Source organism: Ambystoma mexicanum, chromosome 2q (assembly GCF_040938575.1).
Source record: "Ambystoma mexicanum isolate Mex_15411 chromosome 2q, UKY_AmexF1_1, whole genome shotgun sequence".
Taxonomy (NCBI): domain Eukaryota; kingdom Metazoa; phylum Chordata; class Amphibia; order Caudata; family Ambystomatidae; genus Ambystoma; species Ambystoma mexicanum.
Window position 1 is genome coordinate 674,786,809 of NC_090924.1, and position 27,667 is coordinate 674,814,475.

Genomic DNA, 27,667 nt, shown 5'->3' on the forward strand with positions numbered 1-27,667 from the left:
CAGCGAGTGCAAAGTCCTCTCAGCCGGCGACGGGAAGAACACAGGCAACACCAAGGGTTCGTTGAGATGGAAGTCCGACGGTACCTTGGGCATGAAGGAGGGGTGCGTCCTGAGCACTACCCTCGTGTCGTGAAAAGTCAAGTACGGGGCCTTGCAGGAAAGGGCCTGGATCTCTCCCACCCGTCGTGCGGAGGTGATGGCCACAAGAAACGCTGTTTTCCACGACAGAAACTTCAACGGGGCCGAGTGCAGAGGCTCGAACGGAGGTCCCATGAGCTTGGTCAGCACCACGTTGAGCTCCCACGCCGGGGCCGGCGCCTTCACCGGCGGGAACGATCTGAACAGTCCCTTCATGAACTCTTTCACCAGACGATGAGACCACAGGGACGTCCGGCCCGTGGTTCTGGTGTATCGGGAGATCGCAGCAAGATGAATCTTGATGGACGCGTGTGCCAGTCCAGCTTTGGCCAGCGTCAGCAGGTACGGCAGTACCTGGGGAGCCGTAATCCGTAGAGGGTTAATCTTCTGTGCGTGGCACCAGACAGAGAACCTCTTCCATTTGTGTCCGTAGCATTTAAGAGTCGAGGACGCCCTGGCCTTTGCAAGAACCTCTCTGCAGTCGGCCGGTATGTCGTATCCTCCAAACTCTAGCGCTGCAGGAGCCAGGCCTGCAAGTTCAGCGATTTCGGGTCGTGGTGGAGGATGGCGCCTCCTTCCCTGGAGAGTAGATCCGCGTCCACCGGCAGCTTGATTGGCGGGCACGCTGACAAGTCCAAAAGGTCCGGGAACCATATCTGCCTCGGCCACGCAGGTGCGACGAGGATCATCCTGCACCGTGACCTCTTGAGCTGGTTGACGAGCCGGATTAGCAGTAGCAAAGGAGGGAACGCGTAGAGGAACAGGCCCTCCCAGGGGAACGAGAAAGCATCGCCCATGCTCCTTGCCTGGGGAAACCTGCTGGCGAACCTCCGGCACTTGGAGTTCGTCGCCGTCGCGAACAGGTCGATCTGGGGTGTGCCCCACCGTCGGAAGAGGCGATCCACTAGATCCTGCCGTAGTTCCCACTCGTGGCACAAGCGCAGCTCCCTGCTGAGTGAGTCGGCGATGGTGTTTTTTATCCCTGCCAGATGAAACGGCACCAGAAACATCCTTTGGGCGACTGCCCAATGCCACAGGTCCTGCGCCTCCTTGGACAGTGCTGGGGACCTGGTTCCGCCCTGTTTCCTGATGTAAAACATGGTGGTGGTGTTGTCGGTGAAGATCCTCACCACCTTGCCCTTGAGGGACGGAAGGAAGGACCTGAGGGCCCAGAACACTGCACGGAGCTCCAGGGCGTTGATATGGAGAGACTTCTCCGTCGGGAGCCAGAGGCCTCTCGCGTGCAGATTTTCGGTGTGCGCTCCCCACCCTTCCAGGGAGGCATCCGTGGTCACCGTCTCCTGGTGGTCTGGGGTCTGGAAGTCCATGCCCGCCGTCAGATGCGCGCGGGTGCCCCACCACCGGACCGCTCGGCGGAAACTCTCGTCGAGTGTGATCCTCTCCTCGAAGCCGCCTGTCGTTTGGATCCAGCGCGCGTCCAGGAACTCCTGCAACGGGCGCATCCGGAGCCTGCAATTGGGAATGAGGTAGATGCAAGAAGACATCATTCCGAGGAGGGACTTGATGGACCTCACCTTGGCCGCGTCGGAAACCAACATCCGCTGTACCTTGCCCAGGATGGACCTGGTCCTTTCCTCCGACGGGGAGGCCAGAAGGGACACTGTCGAGCTTCGCTCCCAGAAACAGTGCGTTTTGCGCGGGTACCAGGTGGGACTTGGCGTAGTTCACGGAGAATCCCAGGTCCGTGATAAGTTGGACGGTCCTTGCCGTGTGCTCCACGACAAATCCAACGACGACAGGAAGTCTCCTTCCTCCAGCTGCCCCAGGACGTGCTGGAGGGTGACCATCCGGAACTTCTGCGCCTTGATGAACTTGTTCAGACGTCGCAGGTCTAGGATGGGGCGCCATCCTCCCGTCTTCTTCTTCACGAGGAAGTATCTCGAGTAAACTCCGGAGCCCCGAAGCCTCTTTGGGACGAGTTCGATGGCGCCCTTCCTGAGCATCGCCTTTACCTCCAGGAGCAGCTGAGGGACGTGAAGCTCTTTCCTGGCCACGGGGGGGACGCGCGGGCACCTTCTTTGAAACTCGAGCGCGTGACCCCGGGCTAAGGCGTCCAGTACCCAACGGTCGGTGGAGATGGACTCCCACACGCTGACGAAGCTCGCCAGCCGGCCTCCCACCGGGGTGCTTCGGTGGGGGCCCGACCCCACGGCCGGTTCAATCCTGTTTCGACGAGGCTTTGCCGCCTTGACCTCCTTGGCGACGACGGCGGGGTCCGCCAGACTTGCCTCGTCCTCTGTAGGCCTCCTGAGACGACGAGCTTGCCGCTTGACGGTAGGTGGAGAAACCGCCGCCGGAACCTTTGGAGGCGCCCTTGCCTCCGCTGCTCCGAAAGGGCGTCCGTCGTTGCAGAACCCCAAGGGCCCGGGCCGTCTCAGTGTCCGCTTTAATGGCCTGGAGGGAATCGTCCACTGTTTTCCCAAACAGGTTGTTCCCATCGAACGGCATGTCCAGGACTCTGGTCTGTACGTCTTGACGGAAGTCCGTAGCCTTGAGCCATCCACGCCGCCTAAGGCACACGCCGTTGCCCAACTGGCGAAACCCAGTGTCGGCGATGTCCGTCGCAATAGTGATGGCGTGGTCCGACACCACCTCGCCTTCCTGTAGGATCTCCAGGGCATCCGCCCTCTTGTCGTCCGGTAGGAAGTCCAGCAGGGGAGCCAGTTTGTACCATAACTCCCTGTCGTAGCGGCCCACGATAGCCAAGGCGTTGGCCGCTTTAATCGTCGTCGCTGCCGACGAGATGACACTGCGTCCCATAGCGTCCAATTTCTTTCCCTCGCCGTCCGGTGGGGAAGTCGATGTGGAGGCCGCACCCCCCCCCGCTTTCTTCCTGGCCGCCGCAGAGACGACGGAGTCCGGGGTAGGCTGCGCCCGGAGGCACAGGGGGGCCACGTCCGGGACCCGGTACTTCTTCTCGTACCGGTCTCTTCTAGCTGGCGTCGTGGAAGGGTTCTTGAGGAGGGCGAGGCCCTCATCCCAAATGTCGTCCAGTAGAGGCACCGCGAGGACCGTCTTCCTCTTGGCCTCGCGCCGTTGATAAAGGAATCCTTCCTTTTTCTTCTCCTCAGGGCAGAGTTGGAAAAGCTTGGATGCCCTGGCGATCATGGAGTGGAAAGATCCAATCTCGTCGGGCGGAGAAGCCCTGGTGGGAGGTGACGACGATAGATCCTCGTCGTACACCTCGTCGTCCGTACCCGTCGCTGCCGTGTCACTCCCCGTATCATCCCCTCGGGTGGACGGGGAGGAGGGCTGGTGGGGCGCGACGGCTTAAAAGGAGGTGGAGGCTGAACCCTTCTTTTCTTGGGCGGGGGAGCACCTGAAGGTCCCAGTTCAGGATCCCCCGACGGGAGAGGTTCCTCCGTCGGCAACGGTAGTCTCGTCCTTATCTCTGAACATAAGGACTGTATAGCCAACAAAATGGCCGCCGAGTTGACTTGCGGCACTGGCAGAGGGGAATCTGACGGGCGATCAGGGGCCCCGTCGGTACCCTCGACAATGTCGTCGTCGCCTGCGTCGGGATCCATCCCGACGGGCCGGTCTTCTTCCACGCCAAGGCCGTGGCTTAAGACCTCAAACAGCTCTTCCTCTGAGGTTGAAGCCGAATCTACGACGCCCTGCCCCCCCCCTTTTTCTTCCCCGCCGGGGGTTTCACGGGGGTCCTATCGATGGGCACAAAAGAGGACTCCCTCCGAGGTGGCAGGGAGACTGAGCCCCGAGGTCGCCACCACTGGTGTAGCCTCCACAGGCTGAGCCAGGGCCGCCGCGACAGTATCGCTAGAGGGCTTGGCCGGATGGATTAAGGCCTTCACCACCTTAGGTGCGCTCACCGCCTTATCCTTGAGGAGGGCGGGGGGACACTGACTCGCTCCCCCTCCGATGGGGCCTTCGAGCTCGACCGGGGCCTCTCCAGGAGCTTCGCCGGGTGCTCGCCCTTCCTCTTACCCGACCCAGAGCGTTGGCTTGTGGCTGAAGGTGCCGGGGAGGGTGCGCCCTGCCTGGCGCCCCTAGAGCCCGACCGTTCGGCGCTCCCGGTGCCAGCGGACTCGCGGTGCTTGGCCTTGTGTTGGACCCCCGTCGCCGGGGCGTCCTCAAAGGTCTTAGAAGCCCGCTCGGATTTCTTCCTCTTCTTCTCGCCTGACGGGCTCTTCCCTTCCAGCCAGTTGGCGAGACGTTGATGGCGGTCCTTCATGGTCCGCTCCGACATGTTGCCGCAAAACGCACAGTCCTTCTCCACGTGCGTCTTGTCCTCATGTAAGCAGTAGAGACAAAAGGAGTGTTCGTCCTCCTTAAAGACGTTCTGGAGCTGGCATCCAGGGCAGATCCTGAACAGCTTTCCGGGCGTCGAGCTTCCCTTCTCCTGGGCCATGTCCGGGCCTGAGAAACTTCTGCAGTCCTCCAAAAGCGTAGCTCGACGAAATCTTCACCCTTGAGGGGCGCAGACTAATCCGACACGGGTCCCCGTTGATCGGATGGAGAGTCGGTGGAGCTTGAGGCTCTTTTGACCGAAAAAACTAAGTTTTTGAGAAAAAACGTGAAAAAATAGCACTAACGCTCGAGAGCAATAGCACGAGGATCCCAACACATGAACGTGCGGTAAAAATCTGAAGATGGCTGCCAGAGGCGGTGCTTAGGTAGAGGGCAGTCATTGGCTGTGGTCAGTATGACGCAGAGACCAGTGATTGGTTATTACTACGAAAGACAGATCAGAAACGAAACTGATACTGGTTTTTTCTTTACCGAGGATTCCCAGCCTGACGACGGGGAAGGGAATATTCATGAGCATGTGAATCCATGCCAGACCCCATGCTGGAGAAATCAAATAAAGTAACTCCTGATTGCCGCTTTTGTAAAGACACTAGCTGCAAGGAAACTATTCCATTTGATGATGATTTGCCCGGCACTGAAGGATCAAAAATCCTTGCGCAGAGATTATTTCGGGAAATCGCACAAGCAATTGACAACTCAAGAAAGATGGGACAATTTGCTAAGAGGTCAAGATAAACGCCTAATTTTGACAATTAAATTTTGGTTGGAAATCACTAAGGACAATTCGAAATGAATGAATAGCAAATATTGATTGTTACTGATGCTCTCTTTCTATTTTTAGTAGTGTAATATTTCATTTTTTTTGTGTAATACAGAAATGAATAGTTTGTAAAACCAAACAAAACATTTTAAATAAAAAAAAAAAGAAAGGAATCGTTCAGTTTAGAAAAGTTCAGTTAGCCAGCCTAGGGCCAACCCAAGTGGTAAGTTGAGGCTTTAAGAGTCACCCCACACAGACTGTTGCGAGGGAGGCCAGGCGGACACAGTACCTTTAAAGTGGAGAGGATCCTCCAGCGGGGGCAGTTGTTCCTGGCAGCGGGTGCAAGTCACGCCGTCATCCAGAGGAAGAGAAGATCTCGACGTGGAGGAAGGCTGAAGGTCATTGCACTGCCAGGGAAGAAACCAGCCGCGGAGCTCTCCAGTTAAAAGGTACTACCCTTTTATTCGCGGTAGTGGGGAAAACGTGGTATCCCGGTTGCCGGGGTGCTTGGCACAGGCAAGGGGGCCACAAGATGATCCGGGAGGGCGAAAAGGCGGGCAAACTGGTTATCCCCACCAGTCAAAGGAAGAAGACTCTTCGGATTGAAGATCTTCTCTGTCGTCGGGAAAAGTGGTGAGACGGTTCAGCAGGGCTCCACCGGTGATGTCGTCGTTGCAGGTCGGCTCAGCTTCTCCCTCTTCGGATTCTTTGGTCCTGTGGCGACATCTGAAGTTCCAGTCCCCAAAGCCCTGCTTTTATGTAGAAAACCCCCATTCATCAGTCCTAGCTGTCACTCAAACATGCTAAGTGGTGAGCCGGGCGGCTCACCACTGGGCCAATCACACAAGAGTGCGACTTGAGTTGCCGAGGCAACTCAGTCCAGGGTGCCTAAACCACCTCCCACACCCTCTGTGGTACCCAGAGTGGCACCACTTTTAGAGGCTTCTGTGGAGAAGCCCGCCAAAAAGTGGAACAAAGGGCTCGACTTGGGTTGGAGTCACAGAAGCGAACACAAACACCATTTTGGAACCGAGTTTCGGCAAAAAATACCAACCAGTGAATTTATATTAATTTAATAAACCGGCGTGGTAGCTTCGAACAATGGGAAAATCCCATAGGAATATATTCGCGGTCGAATAAAGTAGTATCCACTGCCACCAGCCAAACCCCGGTCGGGGGGGGACTGGACAGTGCCCCCTCGATCAACAGACCCCGGGGCAATCCAATTGCCCCGACCAGTACGTCCACAATATGATGGTTCTGTTCACAATTTAAGACTAGTAAAGCCAATGGTGACTTTACATGCCCTGGGAGACAGTAGTCCGTCCCAGAGTATGGAGTCTATGTTTGGGGGTCGCTACGACACCCCTGGGTTACTGCACGGAGGGTGCTGTATAACCCACATACCAAAACCACATGAAGCCCTATGGGTTAAAGGACTCCATAGCCCATAAAACACAGTCAAAGAAACACCTAAAATCATGTCTAATAGTGGGAGAAAAAAAAAGTCTCACTCTTAGCAGGAGAAAAAATAAACCCCAAAAATCCAGCAAAGCTGCTAGGGGACTCACTAGGTTTGGGAAATAAGCCTTAACAGAGAATTTTCCCTAACACCGTGCCACAAACTTTACCGCGAACTACACTGAACTGTGTGATCTTGAGCACAAGACTTTTGACCCATTGACCTTGGCCTTAAGCCTTTTCTACCTGATTCTATTACTGTAGTAGTTCTTGTTCAATTGCCCAGAGTACTTACCTGTTGGTTTGATTTAATTTCTAATAACTTTGTCTTTCCCTCCCTTTTTAAATTTCTGGAATTACATTTTGCTCCCACTTCATTTGGGAACTTAAATTGTCTGGAATTTAAGGGACGTGGTGTGGTGTATTAAGAGTGTGATTTTTAGACTGCTTATAATAGTGTAATGTTAAACAACTGAAGAGTGAAATAAATGTATGTTCTTTTACTTGAAAAACTTGAGTCAGTGTTTTCCTGAATCATAGTAATTGCTGTCCTTTGTGTAACTATTTGATACTGCTCACTTACTCTTGAGATAAGTCTGGCTGCTCAGCCATCGCTACCACTTAAACTGTGTAGTACAGGCTTGTAGCAAAGGTGTATTTGTACTGTCTCTTGTAGTATTAATTGGGTGTGGTGTTCCCAAAGGGTACTGCATATAATTCTGCCGAACACCTGCGCTATGATGCGTCCCGCATTAGCTTCTAGCTCTAGGTTAATTTTCAGGATGCAGTTTGAGATTTGCTTGCCTTCAGAGATAGTTTTAAGTAATTGATCCTTTAGTGGTTCTGGGACAGCTTCCATTTGGCACTCCAGATCACCACATTTGTGGCAGACGTAACTAGCTAACAACGTAGTGTTAGCTATTCTGGTCTGGTATGCTACAGAAGAGGCAACCATTCTCCCGAAATGATGTATTATTTAGTTCTCCTTGTCTGGAGGGGCATTTGCCGACGGCAGGGGTTTTGTCCATTGTATTTAAAGAGGGAAGATGGCTAAGAAAAGAAGAAAGGGGATGATGGAATAAGCATTCCCTACAGAGGTCAGTATGAAGAACCTCCCCCCTCTCTCCCTACTGTAATGGGCCGAAGCTCGAAGAGGCATGTGAAGGTCGCTCGTCTGGTCTTCAGGAGCCGTCTAGTAATCAAGCAGTTGTGCGGCAAGGCGAATAAAGGAAAGAGTCTGCAAGTACAACTTTAGCTCATCAAAGGGATCTGCCTGGAAGATAACTGCATTTGCGACCGACTTCGGTGGCGGAAAAAAAAACAATCTGAGGGACCTCGACGCATGAAGGACCATGGGTACAGTACACATCACACTAGGGATAGTATTACGAAACAAGCCCAGTCGACATCAGTTTTGAAAACAAATCTTGTAAAACTCTGAAAATTCCACTTGATGTTGGACTATGCAGAGCATGTGATCTATGCAGATCCACAAGTTCCAGAAATGTATCTACATGGATGCATTACAGAATATGATAGGCAGGTTCCGGCTCTCGTGGTAAACCCACCTATCCTAGGCAATTCTCTCTGCTGTGATTGAGTTAGATTGTGATGCAAAACCAGTTATGTGATTTTCCTGTGGGTGACCCAGTAGTCCGTTATAGGGCAGGGGTGTATCTGATAGATGGGGGGGCCGGTCGAAAATGTGGAACCCGACATATGCTATGTATGCAACCTATATCAATGAGACCTTGTTGTATTTACTTTTCCTTTGCTGCTACACTCCGTTAAATATACTTTTTTTTTAAACTGGTGAATGCACAAAACAATTTCCAATAGGCAAATGTTAAACAGGTAAGCAATAGATTCGCCTTCCATTAGTGAACCTACCTGCAAGCCATGCTCTCCTGCATCATATTTGTTATCTCCATCTAGCTGTTCCACCGCAACATAATCAATGAAGGACTCAAAGACTAAAATGAAAAAAAAAGTTAAGTAAAATGCTTCATATGGTCTTGGATTCTGTTGTGGTGATATAATTTCATATGCAATGAATATAAGTGTTCACATTGATTTTCGCTTGCACTGAAAAAGGATTTACACAAATAGTAATATGCCAGCTTCCATTTTACCGGCTATATAAACTAGGTTAGGATAATGGACAATGGCAAATGTAACATTTTCTTAATTTCAGTTGTAGCAAAAAGTTTAAGTTATCATAGTGATTTGAGTTCTCTGGTTCCTTTTAATCCATAACATTGATAATGTTTTACTGGCATGGGGACAGACCACACAGCGCCACAAACTCATTTAAACAAGAAATGCAGTGACAATTCATAAAACTGCCCAATATCATACATTTGGCTCAAACCCCCGTCATTTATACGCATTTAACTATTCAAACAAATTATATTGAGAGTAGGGCCAAATGTGGTCCGATGGACTATGAACAACTTGTGGATAAGTTACTGTGGTGGGTTATAGCAGTAACATTGGATGTTTGATCACATTCTGAAACACTGAAAGACCAGTTTAACAAGTTCTTTGCAAGTGAACACCAAACTAGGCATCCAACTCTGGAACTACAATCCAGTAAAAGTTAAGGTAATGACAAAGAAGGATTCACTTAGTTGATGAGTTATAAGTCAGGGGAGGGAATAGCATTCCAAAAGGCAGAAGACCATCCACTTTACTGCAGGCCCTGTTGTGGCATCAGTCAAGATTATGCCCACCATAGAAATTACTCCACTAAGCTATATGTCTGCAAGGTTAATAGATTTCCAAGATGTACATGGATTACTATTTTGCAAGGCTGGAATACTTGGTACACAATGGTCAGACTATTAACACATAATTAACAAGTTACTTACTTGTAACTGTTGTTCTCCAGCATGAGTCTGGCATGGATTCACATGCTCATGAATATTCCCCGTCAGGCTGGGTATCCTCGATAAAGAAAAAAATCTGTTTCAGTTTCACTTCTGAACTGTCTTTCTCCTAACAACCAATCACTGGTCTCTAGGTCATACTGCCCCCAGCAAATGACTGCCCTCTACCTAAGCCCCTCTGGCAGCCATTTTCAGATTTGGTAGCATGTAAAGTGGCAGTAGGACCAGGAGAAGAGCCGCAGAGGGGTAAGGAGGGAGGGTTCGCATGTGAATCCATGCCAGACCCATGCTGGAGAACAGTTACAGGTAAGTAACCTGTTCCTTCTCCAGCATGGGGTCTGGCATGGATTCACATGCTCATGAATAAGATAATACATAGCAGTACACACATGCACAACCACGGGAGGCAAGACTCAACATTAAGCATTACATAAACTCAACATTAAGCATCTCTTACCTCATCACCAGGCTCACCTTAAGCGAACAGGTTGCACAGCACTGCCTGGCCGACTCTGGACTCCTCCCTGGAACCCCGGTCAACGCAGTAGAATCTCGTGAAGGTGTGCGTCGACCTCCACGTAGCAGCCCTGCAGATGTCCAGCAAGGGCACACCAGACAAGAACGCCGTGGTAGCAGTGATCGCTCTGGTGGAATGGGCTCTCAAACGGCCAGGCAACGGTCAGTTTGCCAACCAATGACAGTGCATGGTACAGCCGGAGACTCATCTGGAAATGGAAGCCTTCGAGAGAGCCTTCCCTTGGTTCACAGGTCCAAAGTTCACAAATCGCTGTGATGTCTTCCAAAAAACTCTTCGTGTGGCCCATGTAGAACTTCAGCACTCTAGCTACATCCAGCGAGTGCAAAGTCCTCTCGGCCAGCGGCGAAGGCGACGGAAAGAAAACTGGCAGTACTAAGGGCTCGTAGAGATGGAAGTCCGACGGCACCTTGGGCATGAAAGAGGGGTGCGTCCTCAGCACCACCCTCGTCTCGTGGAAAGTCAGGTACGGAGGCTTGCAGGAGAGGGCCTGAATGTCTCCCATGGGTCGTGCAGAGGTGATGGGCACAAGGAACGCTGTCTTCCACGACAGGAACTTCAACAGAGTCGAACGCAAAGGCTCGAATGGCGGGCCCATGAGCCTGGACAGCACCACGTTGAGCTGCCACACCAGGCCCGGAACCTTCACCGACGGGAACGATCGGAACAGTCCTTTCATAAACTCCTTCATCAGGCGAAGAGACCACAGGGACGACCGTCCTGCAGTTCTGGTGTATCGGGAAATCGCTGTCAGATGTATCTTGATGGAAGCATGAGCTAGTCCAGCTTTGGCCAGCGACAGCAGGTACGGTAGCACCTGAGGGGCTGTAATCCGTAGAGAGTTAAACTTCTGTGCACTGCACCAGACAGAGAACCTCTTCCACTTGTTTCCGAAGCACTTGAGAGTTGAGGACGCCCTGGCCTTTACAAGAACCTCTCTGCAGGCAGCCGGGATATCATACCCTCCAAACTCTAGTGCTGCAGGAGGCAGGCCTGCAAGTTCAACGACTCCGGGTTGTGATGAAGAATGGCGCCTCCTTCTCTGGAGAGAAGATCTGCGTCCGTCGACAGTTTGACTGGTGGGGACGCTGACAAGTCCAGAAGGTCCCAGAACCATATCTGTCTTGGCCACGCTGGTGCGACGAGGATCATCCTGCACCGGGACCTCTTGAGTTGGTTGAGGAGTCTGAGCAGCAACGGCGACGGGGGGAGGGAACGCATACAGGAACAGGCCATCCCAGGGGAACAAGAAAGCATTGCCCATGCTCCTCGGCTGGGGGAACCTGCTGGCGAACCTCTGGCACTTGGAGTTAATCGCCAACAGGTCGATTTGGGGTTTGCCCCATCGAAGGAAGAGTCGATCCACTTGATCCTGGCGCAGTTCCCCACTCATGGCATGAGCGTAGCTCCCTGCTGAGTGATTCGGCGATGGTGTTTTTTATCCCTGCTAGATGAAGGTACCAGAAACATCCCCTGGGCAACGGCCCAGTGCCACAGATCCTGGGCTTCCTTTGACAGAGCTGGGCATCTGGTTCCTCCCTACTTCCGGAGGTAGAACATCGTGGTGGTGTTGTCGGTAAAGATCCTCACCACCTTGCCCTTGAGGGACGGGAGGAATGACCTGAGGGCCCAGAACACCGCTCGGAGCTCCAGTATGATGTGGAGCGGCCTCTCCTCCGGGAGCCAAAGGCCTCTTGCATGAAGATCTCTGGTGTGCGCTCCCCAGCCCTCCAGTGAGGCATCCGTCGTCACCGTCACCTGGTATGCTGGATTCTGAAAGTCTGTGCCCACTGCGAGTTGCGCGCGGGTGCCCCACCATCGAATTGCTTGGCGTAAAACCGTTGAGCGAGATCCTGTCCTCAAAGCTGCCCGTCGCTTGCATCCAACGGGCGTCGAACTCCTGCAGAGGATGCATCGAAAGCCTGCACAGGCGCACCATATAGATGCAAGAGGACATCATCCCGAGAAGGGACTTGATGGACCTCACCCTGGCCACGTCCGTGGCCAGCAGGCGCTGTACCTTGCCCAGGATGGCCTGCGTCCTTTCCTCTGACGGCGAGGCCAACTGTGTTACTGTATCGAGTTTGGCTCCCAGAAACAGCGCAACCTGCTAAGGAACCAGTTGGGATTTGGGGAAGTTGATGGAGAATCCCAGGTCCGTGAGCAGCCGGACGGTCATCGCTGAGTGTTCGACGGCGAGTTCGCTTGTCCCTGCTCGGATGAGCCAGTCGTCCAAGTAGGGGTAGACGTGGATCCCTTGCAGGCGCAGCCGCGCCGCCACTGATGCCAGGCACTTTGTGAACACCCTGGGCCCAACTTCAATCCGAATGGGAGGGCCTTGAACTGGTAGTGCCGTCCTTGGACTACAAACTTGAGAAACCTTTGGTGTCCTTTTAGGATGGAGATGTGAAAGTACGCATCCTCCAAATCCAACGACGATACGAAGTTGCCTGCCTCCAGCTGGCCCAGCACATGCTGGAGGGTGACCATACGGAACTTCTGTGCCTGGATGTATTTGTTTAGCCGACGCAAGTCCAGGATGGGACGCCAACCTCCTGTCTTCTTTCTGACGAGGAAGTATCTTGAGTATACTCCAGAGTCCCGGAGTCTCTTTGGGAAGAGCTCGATGGCTCCTTTCTTGAGCATCGCCCTTACCTCTAACAGCAGTTGAGGGACGTGGTTTTCCTTCCTGGCCACGGGAGGAATTCAGGGGCACTTCTTTAGAAATTCCAGAGTGTGCCAGTGAGCCAGGGCATCCAGCACCCAACGGTCGTTGGAGATGGACTCTCACACGCTGACGAACTTCGTCAGCCGGCCTCCCACCGGGATGCTTCGGTGGGGGCCCGACGCGACGGCCGGTTCAGTCTTGCTTGGAAGCATCCTTACCTCCTTGGCGACGAAGGCGAGATCCACCTGACTTGCCTCGTCCCCTGTAAGCTTCTTGCTACGAGGAGCAGGCTGCCTGACGGAACATCAAGGAGCCACCGCCGAATCCTTTGGAGGCACCTTGCTTGCCTCCAGAGTTCCGAAAGGGCAGCACCCGTTGCTGCAGAACTCCCAAGGCCTGAGCCGTCTGCGTCAGTCTTGATGGCCTGCAGACTCATCCACTGTCTTTCCAAACAGATTGTTCCCGGCGAAGGGCATGTCCAAAACCTTGGCTTGCACGTCTTGGCGGAAATCCGTCGCCTTGAGCCACCCCCGCCGTCGAAGGCAAACGCTGTTGCCCAACTGGCGGAAACCGGTGTCGGCAATGTCCGTGGCCACTGTTATGGCATGGTCCGATGCCACCTCACCCTCCTGTAGGATCGCCAGGGCCTCTGCCCTCTTGTCGTCCGGGAGGAAGTCCAACAAATGGGCGATCTTGTACCACAACTCCCTGTCGTAGCGGGCCACAAACGCAAGGGCGTTGGCCACCTTAATCGTCGTCGTCGCAGATGAGATGACTCGTCATCCCATGGCACCTAGTTTCTTTCCCTCGCCGTCCGGTGGCGAAGTTGAAGCCGAGGCCACCCCCCGCTTTCTTCTTGGCCGCTGCTGAGACGACTGAATCCGGGGTCGGTTGTGCTCTAAGGCACAAAGGGGCGCCGTCGGGGACCCGATACTTCTTCTCGTACCGGTCCCTTTTGGCAGGCATCATTGACGAGTTCTTCAAGAGAGCAAGTCCCTCGTCCCAGATGTCATCCAGCAACGGCACCGCGAGGACCGTCTTCCTCTTGGCCTTGTGCCGTTGGTAGAGGAAGCCTTCCTGCTTTTCTTCGGGGCAGAGGTGAAACAGCTCGGACGCCCTGGCAATTATGGTGTACAAGGAGCCAATTTCGTCGGGTGGGAACGCCCGAGGAATCGGAGACGGGAGGTCAGTCCCATCATCGCCGCCATTGTCAACCGTCCCTGTCGTGGCCGTGTCTGTTCCCGTGTCATCCCTCAGGACCGGGGAGGGCGACCAAGGCTGAGAATGCCGTGAGGGCTGAAGGGGAGCAGGATGAATTCTGCTCTTGTTTGGAGGGCTTCCCGACGGACCCGGTTCAGCTGGGTCGTCCATCGGGGGTAGGGACAGTCCCGTCCTCATCTCCGTGCATAAGGCTTGGATTGCCGTCAAAATGGCCGCCGAGTTGTCTTGCGGCTCAGGCTGTGACGGGCGTGTGGGGAGCGACGGTTGTTCCTCCTCCACGGGAACCTCGTCCCCACCCTCGCTCTCGTCCCCCTCGTCGGGATTGCTCCCGTTGGACCGGGCCTCTTCCAAATTCTCGGTCAGTTCCTCCTCTGAGGTCGTGTCCATGTCCGTAACGGCCAATGCCCCCCCTCCCCCTTTTTTTCCACCGCGGTCTTCACAGGGGTCTTCTCGATGGGCTTAAAAGAGGATTCCCTCCACGGAGGCAAGGAAACTCTGGGCCCCGAGGTCGCCTCCACTGGTGTAGCCTCGACAGGGCCGCAGCGACTCCCCCAATCGAAGCCTTGTTCCGGGATCAAGGCCTTCACCACCTTGGGCGCGCTTGAGGCCTTCACCTCAGGGGGAGGGTCACCGCCTCGCTCCCCTTCGGCCTGCTCCTTCGAGATCGACCAGGGCCTCTCCAGAAGCTTAGCCGGGTTCTCGGATTTTCCCTTCCCCGAGCCAGAGCGTTGGCTCGCGGTTGATGGCATCAGTGAAGGTGCGCCCTGCCTACCAGCCGAGGAGCCCGACCGTTCGGCGCTCCCGGGGGCCCGCAGACTCACGCTGCTTTGCCTTCTGTTGGGCCCCTGTCGCCGGGGCGCCCTCACAGGACTTAGAAGACCGCTCGGACTTCTTCTCACCTGCTGGGCTCTTGCCTTCCAGCTACATGGAGGGACGGGTCCGACGATCCCTCATAGTCCGATTCGACATGTTCATGCAAAACGCACAGTCCTTCTCCGCATGCGTTTTGTCCTCGTGGAGGCAATAAAGGCATTACGAATGCTCGTCCTCGAACACATTCTGTAGGTTGCATCCAGGGCAGATCCTGAACAGTTTGCCGGGAGTCGAGCTTCCCTTCTCCTGGGCCATGTTCCTCTCGTCCAAGAGGTAGGCCTTAAACTTCTGGAATCCTCCAAAAAGCACAACGAGACGAAAACTTCACCCTTGAGGAGCGTAGATAAATCCAAAACAGGTCCCCGTTGATCGGAAGTAGAAACGGTGGAGCTTGAGGCTTGATTAAACCAAAAAAAGAGATCAATCTAAGCGCCAAACGCAGTAAAAGCTCGAGAGCTATAGAACGAGGACTCCCAACACTTGAACGTGCGGTAAAAATCTGAGGGTGGCTGCCAGGGGCGGGGCTTAGGGAGAGGGCAGTCATTGGCTGGGGGCAGTATGACCCAGAGACCAGTGATTGGTTACTTCTAAGAAAGACAGATAGGAAACGAAACTGATACTGATTTTTTCTTTATCGAGGATTCCCAGCCTGACGACGGGGAATATTCATGAGCATGTGAATCCATGCCAGACCCCATGCTGGAGAAAGCCCTTAGCCTCCTGACCCCTATAAGTCTACTGCTAATCACCCACCAGACACCTCGCACTAGCCACCCAACAACTTATAACCAAGTTCGATTCAATTTAACCAATATACATCTAGTTACCCCGACCACTATGGATCACCCTGATTTGAGCCGTCCAAGCTTGCCTCAAAGCAATCCATGTAGCCTACCCTACAGAAACTCTAGACTTACGAGACCTTTCAAGCCTCTTAGCAGATCCTTACCCACAGTCAACAAAAGATCCAATGGCCAGAAGGTAAATATCACCAACCTCCATATCCTGAGGCCTCAAACCACTAAAATAAAATCCATGCAAACCACTATAGTGCCCCCCCCTCTTAAAGGAGCATTAACAAATGCCAGAACCCTGACTGTGCACGCCACGGATATCTGTGACCTGATATTGGCCGACAATTTGGACTTGCTATTACAAAGTTTTGGTTGCACGAAGCAGCAGGACCCCTACTCATTAACAATCCCGGATGGCTATACCATACTGAGACAGGATAGAAATAAGATGCGAGGCGGCAGCATTGCCATCAACGCAAAAACCATCCTAGGTATGAGAACCATACCCACCCCAGACACTGATTCTTGTGAGGTGCTCACAATCAAACTTCCACTACTTAACTCCCAGACACTCACAATCACTGATCCCACCCATATTAAAGGGAGAATTCTTGATTGGGTGGCAGATTACAACTGCACCGCCAACATCACAACCATTTCCCCACAACTGTGGACCGATCATTTCCTCTTGTCCTTTGAACTCTCCACCTCTAGACCACTCCCTCTAGTGCCTACTATGGCCTGCCATGTCCAACTAGAAATAAAAAGAGTATCACAATGGACAAAGTGATTCACGCTATCCTAAGTACTCTCAACCAGTTAGCTGATCACCTAGACCAGGAAACTCTCGTCGAGGAGTACAATAACATTATGTTAACGACAATCGACAACATTGCCCCTCTGAAACTTAGACCAAGCAAACCTAAATCCCATCTAAATAAATAGTTCACACCCAAATTAAAGGATTTCATGACAATTTAAGAGGAGTTGTGAAACCTCCTGGAGGCCATTTCCCTCAGAAGAATGTAAAAATAAACTAATTGAAATCTCTTCTCACTACAAAACGGAAATCCACCTGGCCAAGTGCAAATCATACAATAACCGCATATCTAACGCTAACTCAAGCAGGAGGGAATTATTTAGCATCCTCAAGGAATTAGTCCCCTACCCTTATTCCGGACACATGCTCCAAAGATAAAACATGGTGCTCAGACATACAACAAGCACCATCAAAGTAATTACGCTTCAAAATAAAATAGCCAAGAAAAAAGCCACTCATTCACCCACCCCAGTCTAACAATTTTAATACAGACCCCCCCTCAAAAGGTACATGACTCAGTTGCTTGATTCATGTTCACCAAAACCTCCATCCTTGAGGTAGAGAAAGTCATCCTCTCACTCAAGCCATCCAATTGCCAGGGCGACCTTTGCCAAACCCAGCTTATAAATGTGCGGCCAGGGATTCCCCATCTGTATCCAAACTTATCAATGCTTCATTTACATAGGGCACTATGCCCACCAACTTGAAACAATCTTGGGTGCTGCCACTGCTAAAAAAGCAAACCCTAGACCCACTCATACCTACGAACTACCGCCCTATCACCACAGTCCCATTTTTGCTAAACATCTTGGACAAGATTGCCTAGAACCAAATTCAAAGATTCCTTGAACGACACAAGCCCCTAGGCGCACCTCAATCAGGATTCCAACCCCCAACATGGTACTGAGCCGCCCTCTTCGATTTGAAGGCACAAATAGATTAGCTACGAGACAAAGGTATAACAGCCCTTCTCCTACTGCTGGATCTCTCGGCTGCATTCGACCTTGTCGACCACAAGGTCCTTTGCAGCCACCTAGATTCACTGCACACTTTTCCAAAGTGGCTATAACCTGGATTGAGTCTTTCCTTAGCGATAGTACCATGAGGGTGTTCTACCCCTCTGCAGCGGCAGACCCGATCCCCATTACATGCAGAGTACCCCAGGGTTCTTGTGTCTCCCCCACTCTATACAACATATTTACAAAGCCCCTTTTTGATTTTCTGGACCTTCTTGGTATCACCTACACCAATTATGCAGATGACTCAGACTTTTCCTCCCACCTTCCGGGCATTACAAGGATTCGGCCTTGGTAAATAGGGTGTATCTCATCATCCAGGCATGGATGGCAACCCACGGTTTATGCCTGAATGATGAAAAAACAGAGCTAATCATCTGGGGCACTCACTTTAATCTTAAAAAACTAAGCCAAGACTACACCTCCTTTGAAATCGATGCAATATCATGAAGGTGACTTTTACCTCTACTCTACCCTCCACTTCTCCAGACAGGTGAAATCCCTGGCATCAACCACAGCTTACACATGTAAGCTATTCAGATCAGGTAAACACTTGGTCTCAGATGAAAACTGCATTATTTCAGCTAGAGCCCTTTGTTAGGGAGAATTTCCATTCTATGGCTAATTTCCCTTACCTAGAGTCCCCCAGCAGCTTTGCTGGATTTGAAGTTTGTTTTTTTCTCCTGCTAAGTGTGTGACTCGTTTTCCCCACATTTAGGCATATTTGCTATGTGTGTTCTAGGCTATTTTTTGTGTTTAATGTCTATGGGGTTTATCTCAACCCCATAGGAACCATCTTTATCCACGTGTTACAAAGCACCCTCCATGCAGTGACACAGGGGTGTCTTAGCGACCCCCAAACAGACTCCATACCCTGGGACTGACTACTGTCTCCCAGGGCATGTAAAGTCCCCATTGACTTTACTAGTCAATCTTTATGAACAAAACCAATACAGCCCATCTTACTATGGAGGTACTGGCAAGGGTTAATAGTTTTTCCCTTATGTTCATTTTCGAGAGGGTACCGTACAGTCCCTCTCTCCAAAGTTACTGGCTGGTGGCAGTGGTTACTACCAATATTCGACCGCAAATATTTCCCTATGGGATTTTCCCATTGTTCGAGGCTACCACATTTACTCACAGCCTCTAACATACCGCCGGTTTATTTTTATATTATTACTAGGGTAGGTTTTATTTGCCAGAACTTTTATATAAATTCTTTCTCGTGTCTTTCTCTAAACTCCCAACCCAGGTCGGGGATCCTTTGTTTATCCTTTTGGCGGGCTTCTGCCAAGAAGCCCTCCTTTCGGGGCCACTGAGTCTGGGGTGTATCCATTGTGTGGGAGGGGGAGAAGGACCCCTGGACAGGGTTGCCTCTCTGCCCTGATAGGCTGGAGGGTCTCCCACCAGTGTGAGTGACAGCTAGGCTGTATGAATGGGGATCGTTTTGCATAAAAGGAGGGTCCTGATGACTGGAAGAGCAAGACGTCGCCACTGGAACTAAGAAGCTGAAGAGGAGAGAAGCCAAATACATCTGCAACAACTGAACCACCAGTGAAGCCCTGCTGCAGCGTCTCACCACTTTACTCCACACAACGAGAGACAATCATCTGCAAGAGCCTTCTTCCCTTGAGCTGGTGGGGCCAATCAGTTTGTCAATCGCCTTCCTGGACCTGCCTTTGTCGAATCGCCAGTAACCTGTACTCTGAGACCGGATAGCCAGGCACCCGTCCACCCGGACCGCAATTTAAAGGAGCGTACCTATTTGTTGGGCAGCACCGTGGCTGGTTTCATCCCTGGGCAGTGCAGTAACTCTAACCTTCCTCCACGAAGAGAGCCTCTCTTCCTCTGCTGGATCTCCCGAACTGCCAGGAACTGCCAGGAACTGCCAGGAACAACTGCCTCCACAGGAGCCTCTTCTCCATTTTAAGGTACTTTGTTCCGCCAGGCCGCTCTTTCGGGAGGGAAATAAAGTTATTAGAAATTAGGCACAACCAACAGGTAAGTACTCTGGGCACCTGAACAGGAGAGACTACAGCGAGGAGATCAGCTAGAAAAGGCTTAAGGCCAAAGTCAATGGGTCAAAAGTCTTTTGCTCAATATCACACAGTTCAGGGTAGTTCGCGGTAAAGTTTGTGGCACAGATTCCGGGCGTGGTTGGTTGGTAGAAAAGTTAGTTCAAGGAGAAGATCAGGACAAGCCCTCGGATTGGAGAAAGCTTTCAAACACTTTCACCGTGGCTGACGGAAACGGACAACCGGATTTGCACAGTACCTTAAAATAGAGAGGGAGCTGTAGCTGAGGCGGACGTTCCTAGTGGTTCCTGCAGGCTCACGGTTCCAGAAGCGACTGTCTAACTGACACGAAGTCGGAAGACTGGAGGGTCCTGCGCCACCCAGGGAAGAAACCAGCAGCAGAGCAAAACAACAAATAAAAGGTGAGCTCCTTAAAACCCAAGCAGGATCCGACCTTCCTAGCTATCCGGCCCACTGTAGCTCTATACAGCAAATTCGACCAGAGGAGGGGTCCTGGCTTGCAGTTTGGGCGAACTGTCGTCGGATTCTGGAGGATCTTTTCTGTCGATTCTGACCTGCAGCAGGGCTTCACCAGGCGGTTCAGTCGTTGTAGGGGTCCTCTTCCATCAGCTCCTCGTTGGTTCTTTTGTTCTAGTGGCAACTCTGCCTTTCCAGTCCCAGAAAACTGCTTTTTATGGCGTTTTCCCCCATTCATACAGCCTGGCTGCAAGTCACACAGCAGGGTGGCTGTCCTGTCAAGGACAGTCCCCTCAAACAGGAGTGCGACTTGGGTTACCAAGGGAACCCATGGCAGAAGTCCGAAGATACCTCCCTCACATCCTGCCTACCTAGACTTTCAGGCGCCTTAAAGAGGGCTTCTGTGCAGAAGCCCGCAAAAAGACAGCAAACAAAGTAATCATCCCCGGTTTGGCACGCAGAGTAAAACACGAGAAAGACTAACAAAAAGAAATGGCTAGTTAACCCAGCCGGAGCCAAAAAAAATGTATTTGGTCAAGCGTATTTATGTTCGAGGCTAATATAAATAGTCTAAAACAATAACATGGTTATACAAGATAACCGCGGTAGAAAAGTTAGGGAAGTTACCATGGCCATCAGGCCAAGACTTGATGTAAAGACAGCGAAACAATGCTCCAAGAGACAGACATGTAAGATGGAGTGTACTGGGTCTGTGGTTAAAGTGACTAAAATAAAGTTAATGGCAACTTCACCTTTTCTGGAGGCCAGTAGTCAGCCCCAGAAAATGGATTCAGGGGGAAGTCTCAAAAACAACCCTGTGTCACTGCACTGAAGGTGCTTTGTAATACATGAAAAATATGAGGCCATGGAATAGGTGAGGCTCCAGTGCCCAAGAGCACACAAAGTTAAAACAAACACAGCAAAACACATGTAAGAGTTGGAAAAAGGTTCACACTCTTACCAGGTGAAAAAAATAAACCCTAGAAATTCAGCAAAGCTGCTGAGGGACACATTAGGTAAGGGAAATCAGCCATTCATGAGAATTCTCCCTAACATTCCACAAACTGTAGTCAGAGCAGAGCTTGAAGAGGGAAGCGCCGTCCTTCTTGACAGTCATGCTTCACGTAGTGTAGGCCTGAAGAATCTTCTGGAAGTCTCAAAGAAGGACACTCTACGAAAACAGCCCGTGGGGGCGCTGAAAAAGACGTAAAACGGATTCCTGTTAGTCAGTAAGATGATCATGGAGAACAAGGGCTCAATAGACAGTTAACTCTCAAAAAGCAAAAGAACGCAGCAAAAAGCTCAGGGAGAAGCACGAGGACAGCCAACTCTTGAAAGTGCAGTAACAATCTGAAGATGGCTGCCAGAGGTGGAGCTTAGGTAGAGGGCAGTATGACCCAGAGCTCAGTGATTGGCAAGAGTGCCTTCCACAGGAGACACGTGGACCTGAAGAGACGCGTCATGCTTTCTTTTCGAGACTGCTGCTGAGGAGCGGAACTTAAAAAAGCTCTTGCCCCCACCGTTTGACTTTTCTGCCAGTGCTGCCTCGGCGAGCGGTCAGGCTGCCTCGAGCTCTGTTCCTGGAAGCCCTGGAACCTGCCGAACGACCGCCCCTGTTGGATCGTTGATGCGCCTAGGTTTACACCTTGGTCGTGGCCTTTGATAGGATAAAGACTCTGCAGTCCGCAAGCTGAAGCTATTCAATTCCTCGTCGGTGGTAGTGTGAAAGAGGTCACTAACCTTGAAGGGAAGGTCCAATATGTGTTCCTGGATATCAGGGTTAAACTTAGTAGCCCGAAGCCAGGCCGTCCTCATATCTGTGGCAAAGCAGATGGCCCGGCCAGAGGTATCTATGTGGGCCACCGTGGACTCCATAATGTCCTGCGCTACCAGCTTGGCTTTTGCTAGACCTGCTTGGAGCGTGCCTGGCTCTGCACAGGAAGGAAGTCTGCAATTTTCTGCCAAAACCTCTGGTTAACAGCTGCCAGCATGGCATCCGCGTTGGATTGACTCAGGAGCAGGGAGGCGTTTGAGTACAGCTTCTACCCATACACATCCAAGATCTCCTCTTTGTCTAGCAACGCCGAGGACGAGGTGGCCAAGGACGACTGAGGCTTAGAGGAAAGGGACGCAGCAGTGATCACTGAAGAGTGCGGTTGAGGGTGCGCCAACAGAAAAAGCATCCCCCTCCATCTGTCTATACTTGGCATTGAGGTGCCGATTGACAGGTTGGGCCGAGTGTTGCTTGAACAACCCCTTTTTAGCCATGGCCACAATGTCTTTCTGCATCGGGATACCCATTTTGGAAGGGGGTAGTAAGGTGAGGACTTGCAAGACCCCCTCCCCTCGGGCTGCTCGACCTCAGGTTGAGGAAGGCCCAAATATTCTGCCAAACCTGCAAGCCTGTCGTGGAAGGCCTTTGCTTACGACGGCGTGTCAGGGTCCTCCTCGTCTGAGTCAACCAAAGTATCCGGCTGGTCCTGAGTGGGTGGAGGAGTGCTGGGAGCCGCGGACTGCGGTGTGGGGACAGAAGCCGGAGGCTGGCGTGGACCCACCTGAACTGTACGAGGCACAGGAGTCGGAATAGAAGGACTGAGCATGGGCAGCTGGGGCTGCACAGAGGCCTGAGGCACCAGAGCCATATGAGGAATGACTATGTGTACTGGTGGAGGGACTGGAGGCAGCATGTCCCTGATCACATTCCGAAGGATGGAGCCCATCTGAGGGGACCTCATCAATGTGAGGAACTTCTCGAAAAACCTGTTCTCATAGGCTAGTGGGGTGGCAGGTGGTAGTGACAGAGTCGTAGCTGGCTGCTGGGGCCTGTGCATACTCTGCCTTGCTGTTTTCAGGGGGCATCTGCCCTGCGACGTAGAATGATAAGCTGTAGGCCACGTCCTTGGCAAAGACCAGTCCCACCTGGAAACTATCTCCTACCTCCTCCCCAAACAGGGTCGGACGAGCAGCCATCGTATCTGGCGCAGTGGCCATCTTGTCAAGCTGCATGCCACGTGTCTGCATCATGGTGCCTGGCTCAGTGGGCTGGCCTCCTTCTGGACTCTCTGCGGTGGAGCTTGAGGCCTACCCTGCACCTGAGGACGAGACCTGGTAGGCGTAGAGCCCTGGGCTGAATCGCAGGTAGTGCTGCGTACAAGCGCCACCTAAGACGTTTGTCCGGCCCTTCGAGTGGACACCCGGTAAAAGAACCTTGCAGTCCCTCATTGCCATCTCCGGAAGGCTCTAGCAACCCCTCGGCTGGATGAGCCTCAGTACCCGCCCTAGTGTGAGAACCTGTACTGTCAATCCCGCTCTGACGTTCCCTAGGGAAGTAATCTCCTCTGCAGGGTGTGATAGAAAAGAGGCCCTGCTTTGGGCCTTGATTTGTGCTTGACGAAGTTCTTCAAGTCCTCTGGAGGAGACTTCTCGAAGAGCTCCCTCCACCTTGCTCCACCAGAGTGTGTGGTGTAAGTGCGCTGCATGCACTACAGCCCTCCCAGCTGTGGTCGGGGCCAGGGCAACGGAGGCACAGAGCGTGGGGTTGGATGTGGGGAAGAGCCCCTCGCAGGCTGGACACCTGCTGAAGCCCAAGGATATCGACATGCGCCAGGGAGGAGCGTGGCGTCAGGGGACAGAGTACCTGGTTAAAGATTAGAAGAAAACGACAAAAAAGACAGTATCCAGGGAAGAGTGCATGGAATTGTAAGGCCGAAGCCAAACCCAGGAGCGCTGGTGAGAGCAGTCCGTTCCAGTAGACGTTGAATAGAGGACTGGGGAGTGGCGCCTGTGGATAGAGTTAGGGGATCTCAACCTTCCTGGGTCGCACCCCTGCAGGCCTCTAAATTTATTTCTTGTTTTGGTACTTTTTCTATGGATGGCGTTTCTTTTGTTCACATTTGTTTTTATTTCTTGTTTGAGCACCTTTAGATGTGCCGTGGAGGTTTTCAATGGTGGGATGGTTGTTTGGTGAATTCTTGCAAGTGGTCTGATTCGACTACTTGCAATACCCACTTGTCCGTTATTTGTCACTACTGATGTAAGTAGTGCGCCACTCCCCCCCCCCCCCACAGGCGCGTCTGGGCTACGCAGTTAGGCCTAAGGTTTTGCTCTAGCCCTCTGAGAGCCTGAAGATCCTTACCTGTGCTGCCTGTATTCTCATGGCCTTTGGTAGCTTTGGGATGAATTGTATCCCTGTGAATAGTGAAAGTTTTCCAGTACTGCCTGGTGCCACTGGAATTTCCTGATGAGGTTGATCTTCGAATGCTCCTCGAAACATACGAAAAAGTAGGTTTTGTTTGTAGGGTGCTGACGGAGCAGACTGTCAGTCAGTTTTAATCGCCTTCAGTACCTCATCGATTTTGGGCCCAAAAACGACTATCGCCTTCGAAAAGCATGTCCATTACCTTCTGCTGTACATCCAGTCTAAAATCTGTGCAATGAAGCCATCCTTGCTTTCTGAGAACTACCCCGTTAATAATCTGTTAAAAACTAGTCTATGCTAGGTCAACTGCGATGTTGTTGCTATGGTTCGCAGCCGCCTCTCCCTCCATCAAGATTGTGATTGCTTTGGCGTGCCTCTGTTCTTGCATGTGCTTCAGAATGGGTGACAAACTATGCCACAATCCGCTGTCATACCTAGACATGATGGCTAGAGCGTTGCCACTTTTACTGTGGAGGCCCCCACCTTAAGTACCTTGTTTCCCAGAGCGTCAATCTTTCGGCTTTCTATTGCTGGTGGCACAGTACATTTACGTGATTGAGTGTGCGACATCCTGCCGCCGAGACAACAGACTTAGGGGAAGTCTGCAAAATTAGACACTTGGGAGTGATTTCTGGAGCCCTGAACTTTGTCTAGCCTGCCTTTAAACACTGCCTCTGTAAAAGGGTGTCTCATGGTACAGAGCCCCTCCTCCCACACATGGTCTAGGATTGGAATTGCCACCACCGATTTCTCTCTTTTGTTCCTACGATTGCAAAATTGTTTCTCCTCAACTCCTGGCAAGCTTTTGTAATGAGGGAGTGGAATGCCCCAATCAGGTCACTGGTCATAATCCTGCAGTGGCAATGTAGTGATGGATGCTGTGTCTTGCAGGACTTTATCTGTGCCCATATCCGTAAGATCCCAATCCTCTTGCTCGGTGTAGCGTATTTCTGCTGTATTAGAGCCTGCACCAATGGATTCCGGTTGCCTTTTAGGGCTGCGATAGTGTGGGGAAAGAATTCTCTCCTTGCGTTTGTCCGCTTTTCGCAGGGGAGATATGGCCATTTGTGGCAGGTGTCACATTTGTGGTGCAACAGTGGTTGTCTTGTCACTGGGGCCTGTAGTCCAACCGGAGTTCTAGTGCCCAGTTGAGCCAACAAATTCTTGTGTGGACAGGACCTGCAGTGAGGAGATATTGCAGATTTAGCAGGGGTTCTTAGTTCCCGGATTTGCTGACCTTTCTTTAGATCTTGTCCTTTTTGACCCACATTCCCTTTTAACTGGTTGTCTTGGGATTGCTAGGCTTCTTGAGGACTCGAAAGGGGGGTGGGGGGAGAGATGGCCTTCATTCATCCAGCATTCCAGGCGTCTTACAGTCTAGTGTTTTAGAGCTGAAGGTTTTACATATTTCACACTCTTCAGCAGAGTGGTGTGGGTTAAGGGAATACATACATTCTTTGTGCCAGTCTCCCTCAAACATTTTTAGGCCACAGTTAAAGCAGGATCTAAAGAGGGACTTCTCACCATATTCACTGCACTGCCCTGCCATGCCCTGCCCTGCCCCACCCCCCCCTCTTTTCACTTATCTGACAAACAGGTGAAGCTCCTAAAGATAGCTTTTGATATTTTCTCTCTGGAGAAACACAATAGGACTCCTTCCACCTTGACATGCTGTTAGAATGTGAAGGGAGGCTGTGGGGAGGAGCTACATACTCAAAATCCCATAGGTGGGGACCAAAAGTACCCAAACGGTGGGCAATGGGAAACAAAATAAACACCTAAAGTTTTCTTTAATTACCATTATAAAAAGTTAAGAGTATTCTCAGCCTGAGGACAGGGAATTGTTCATAGCATGTAAATCTATGAAAGATCCAATGCTGGAGAAAATCTGGATTGCATGTTTGTATGATATGGCAATAATGTGCAATTGGTACAAGGACAAATGGTGGCAACACTAATTTTTTTCTGTTGCAACAACCACTCTTGGAAAAAAAAAAGAAAAAAAAAATGTTAAAAAAGAAAAATCAAGCCTTCTTCAGAGCATTTAAGAAGAAACGTCCAAAAAGACCATTTCCTGTGAACAGAACTCAGTGGTACAATTTTGCCTTGGCCTTAAGAACTGAGTAAACTATGTACTCTTACATCCCGTCCTCTTTCCTCCATACTGCCTAGGCGTCCCTTCCAAGGGACGGGAGACAGCACCTTTTTCACTAGAAAAAACCTTGCCTTTAAATTTAGAGGCGTGTGTGTGGCCCTAGGAGCATGCGCTGCCCTGACTCCGCCCTCCAGCACCACACCTCGGTCCCCTTTTCCACGTCGACTGAACGGGCCGAATTTACCAGCGCTCCTGGATTTGGCTTCGGCCATGTAATTTCACGCACGGAGACCTCTTCTCTGTCTTTTTTGTCATTCAGGTACTCGGTCCTCAGGTGTCAGTCTCCTCCCCGGAGCATGTCGACTTCTACAGGGTTCAGCAGGTGTCCACCCTGCGACGGACTCTTTCCAACTTCAGACCCCCACACCCTCTGCCTACGTTGCCTTGGCCCAGACCACAGCTGGCATGCTTGTACCGCTCAAGGACTTAGTCAAGCATCGATCCATGCCCCAAGGTACGGCAAGTTTTTCCCAGTGCAACCCGCAAGGGAGACTCCTTTCCAGTGACTCGCCCATGCAGGAGGAACCGCTCAGGTTTTCATACCAGCATGAGTACAGAGGCTAAAATCAGCTACCGGCCGGCAGGCCGAGGGGGTCAGTTGATCCTCCCGGTGACAGTGCTGAGGGACCGGAAGGTTCTTTTACCGGGTCTTCCCCAGAGGGGCCATGCCCCAATAACGACATGGCCGAGGGGGCTTTTATACGCAGTTCTACTTGCAAATCCGCCTAGGGCGAAACACCTACCAGGTCTCGGCCTGAAAAACAGGGTAGGTCTCATGATCCACACCCAAGCGTCCAGGACGGGGCTGGGGCCAGTGATCCAAGCAACACGACGCACGCACGTGGAAGGCAGCTCGACAAAATGGCCGCTGTGCCAGACTTTTCTGACATACACCCGATACCGCAGGGAGAAAGTGGAGGAACATGTGTCAAGGTGGGACTGGTGTCAACAAGGTATGTGGCCTACAGCCTACCATTCATTTGCGCAAGGCAGGTTTCCGCCAAGTCCATATGGGTAGGGTACACAACGGCTCCAGCCGCCGCCCGCTATCCCGTCAATATCGCCTACCACCCCTCCAGCCTATGAACAGATTTTTGAAAGGTTCCTCGGGCTCACGAAATCTCCTTCGGACGGGTGTCATCCTCAGGGACGCCATTTGTGACGTGCACCCACCAATGGCTCTGGCACCGCAGGCCCAGTACAGTTGCCCCAGTTCAGCCTCCGCCGGCCTCTCTGGCCCCCCCAACCGATAGTGCAGGCGTTTCGATACCAGCCACCGCTGCAACCTCCAGTTTCCACACCCCAGCCTTTGGCACCCAGCAACCATCCACCAGAGTCGGATCAACTGGACCCTCAGG

The 27,667-nt window shown here is 51.9% G+C and overlaps 1 protein-coding gene across 4 annotated transcripts in view; it reads right to left on the bottom strand.

Annotated features, from left to right (window-relative positions):
* Window positions 1-27,667, bottom strand: part of USP7 (ubiquitin specific peptidase 7) — a 2,259,762-nt gene that overhangs the window by 1,151,820 nt on the left and 1,080,275 nt on the right. For all 4 annotated transcript variants that reach the window (XM_069647850.1, XM_069647849.1, XM_069647847.1 and 1 more), the window contains exon 11: window positions 8,540-8,622. In XM_069647850.1, coding sequence (XP_069503951.1) covers window positions 8,540-8,622 — 83 coding nt within the window. The remainder of the gene's footprint in view (window positions 1-8,539; window positions 8,623-27,667) is intronic.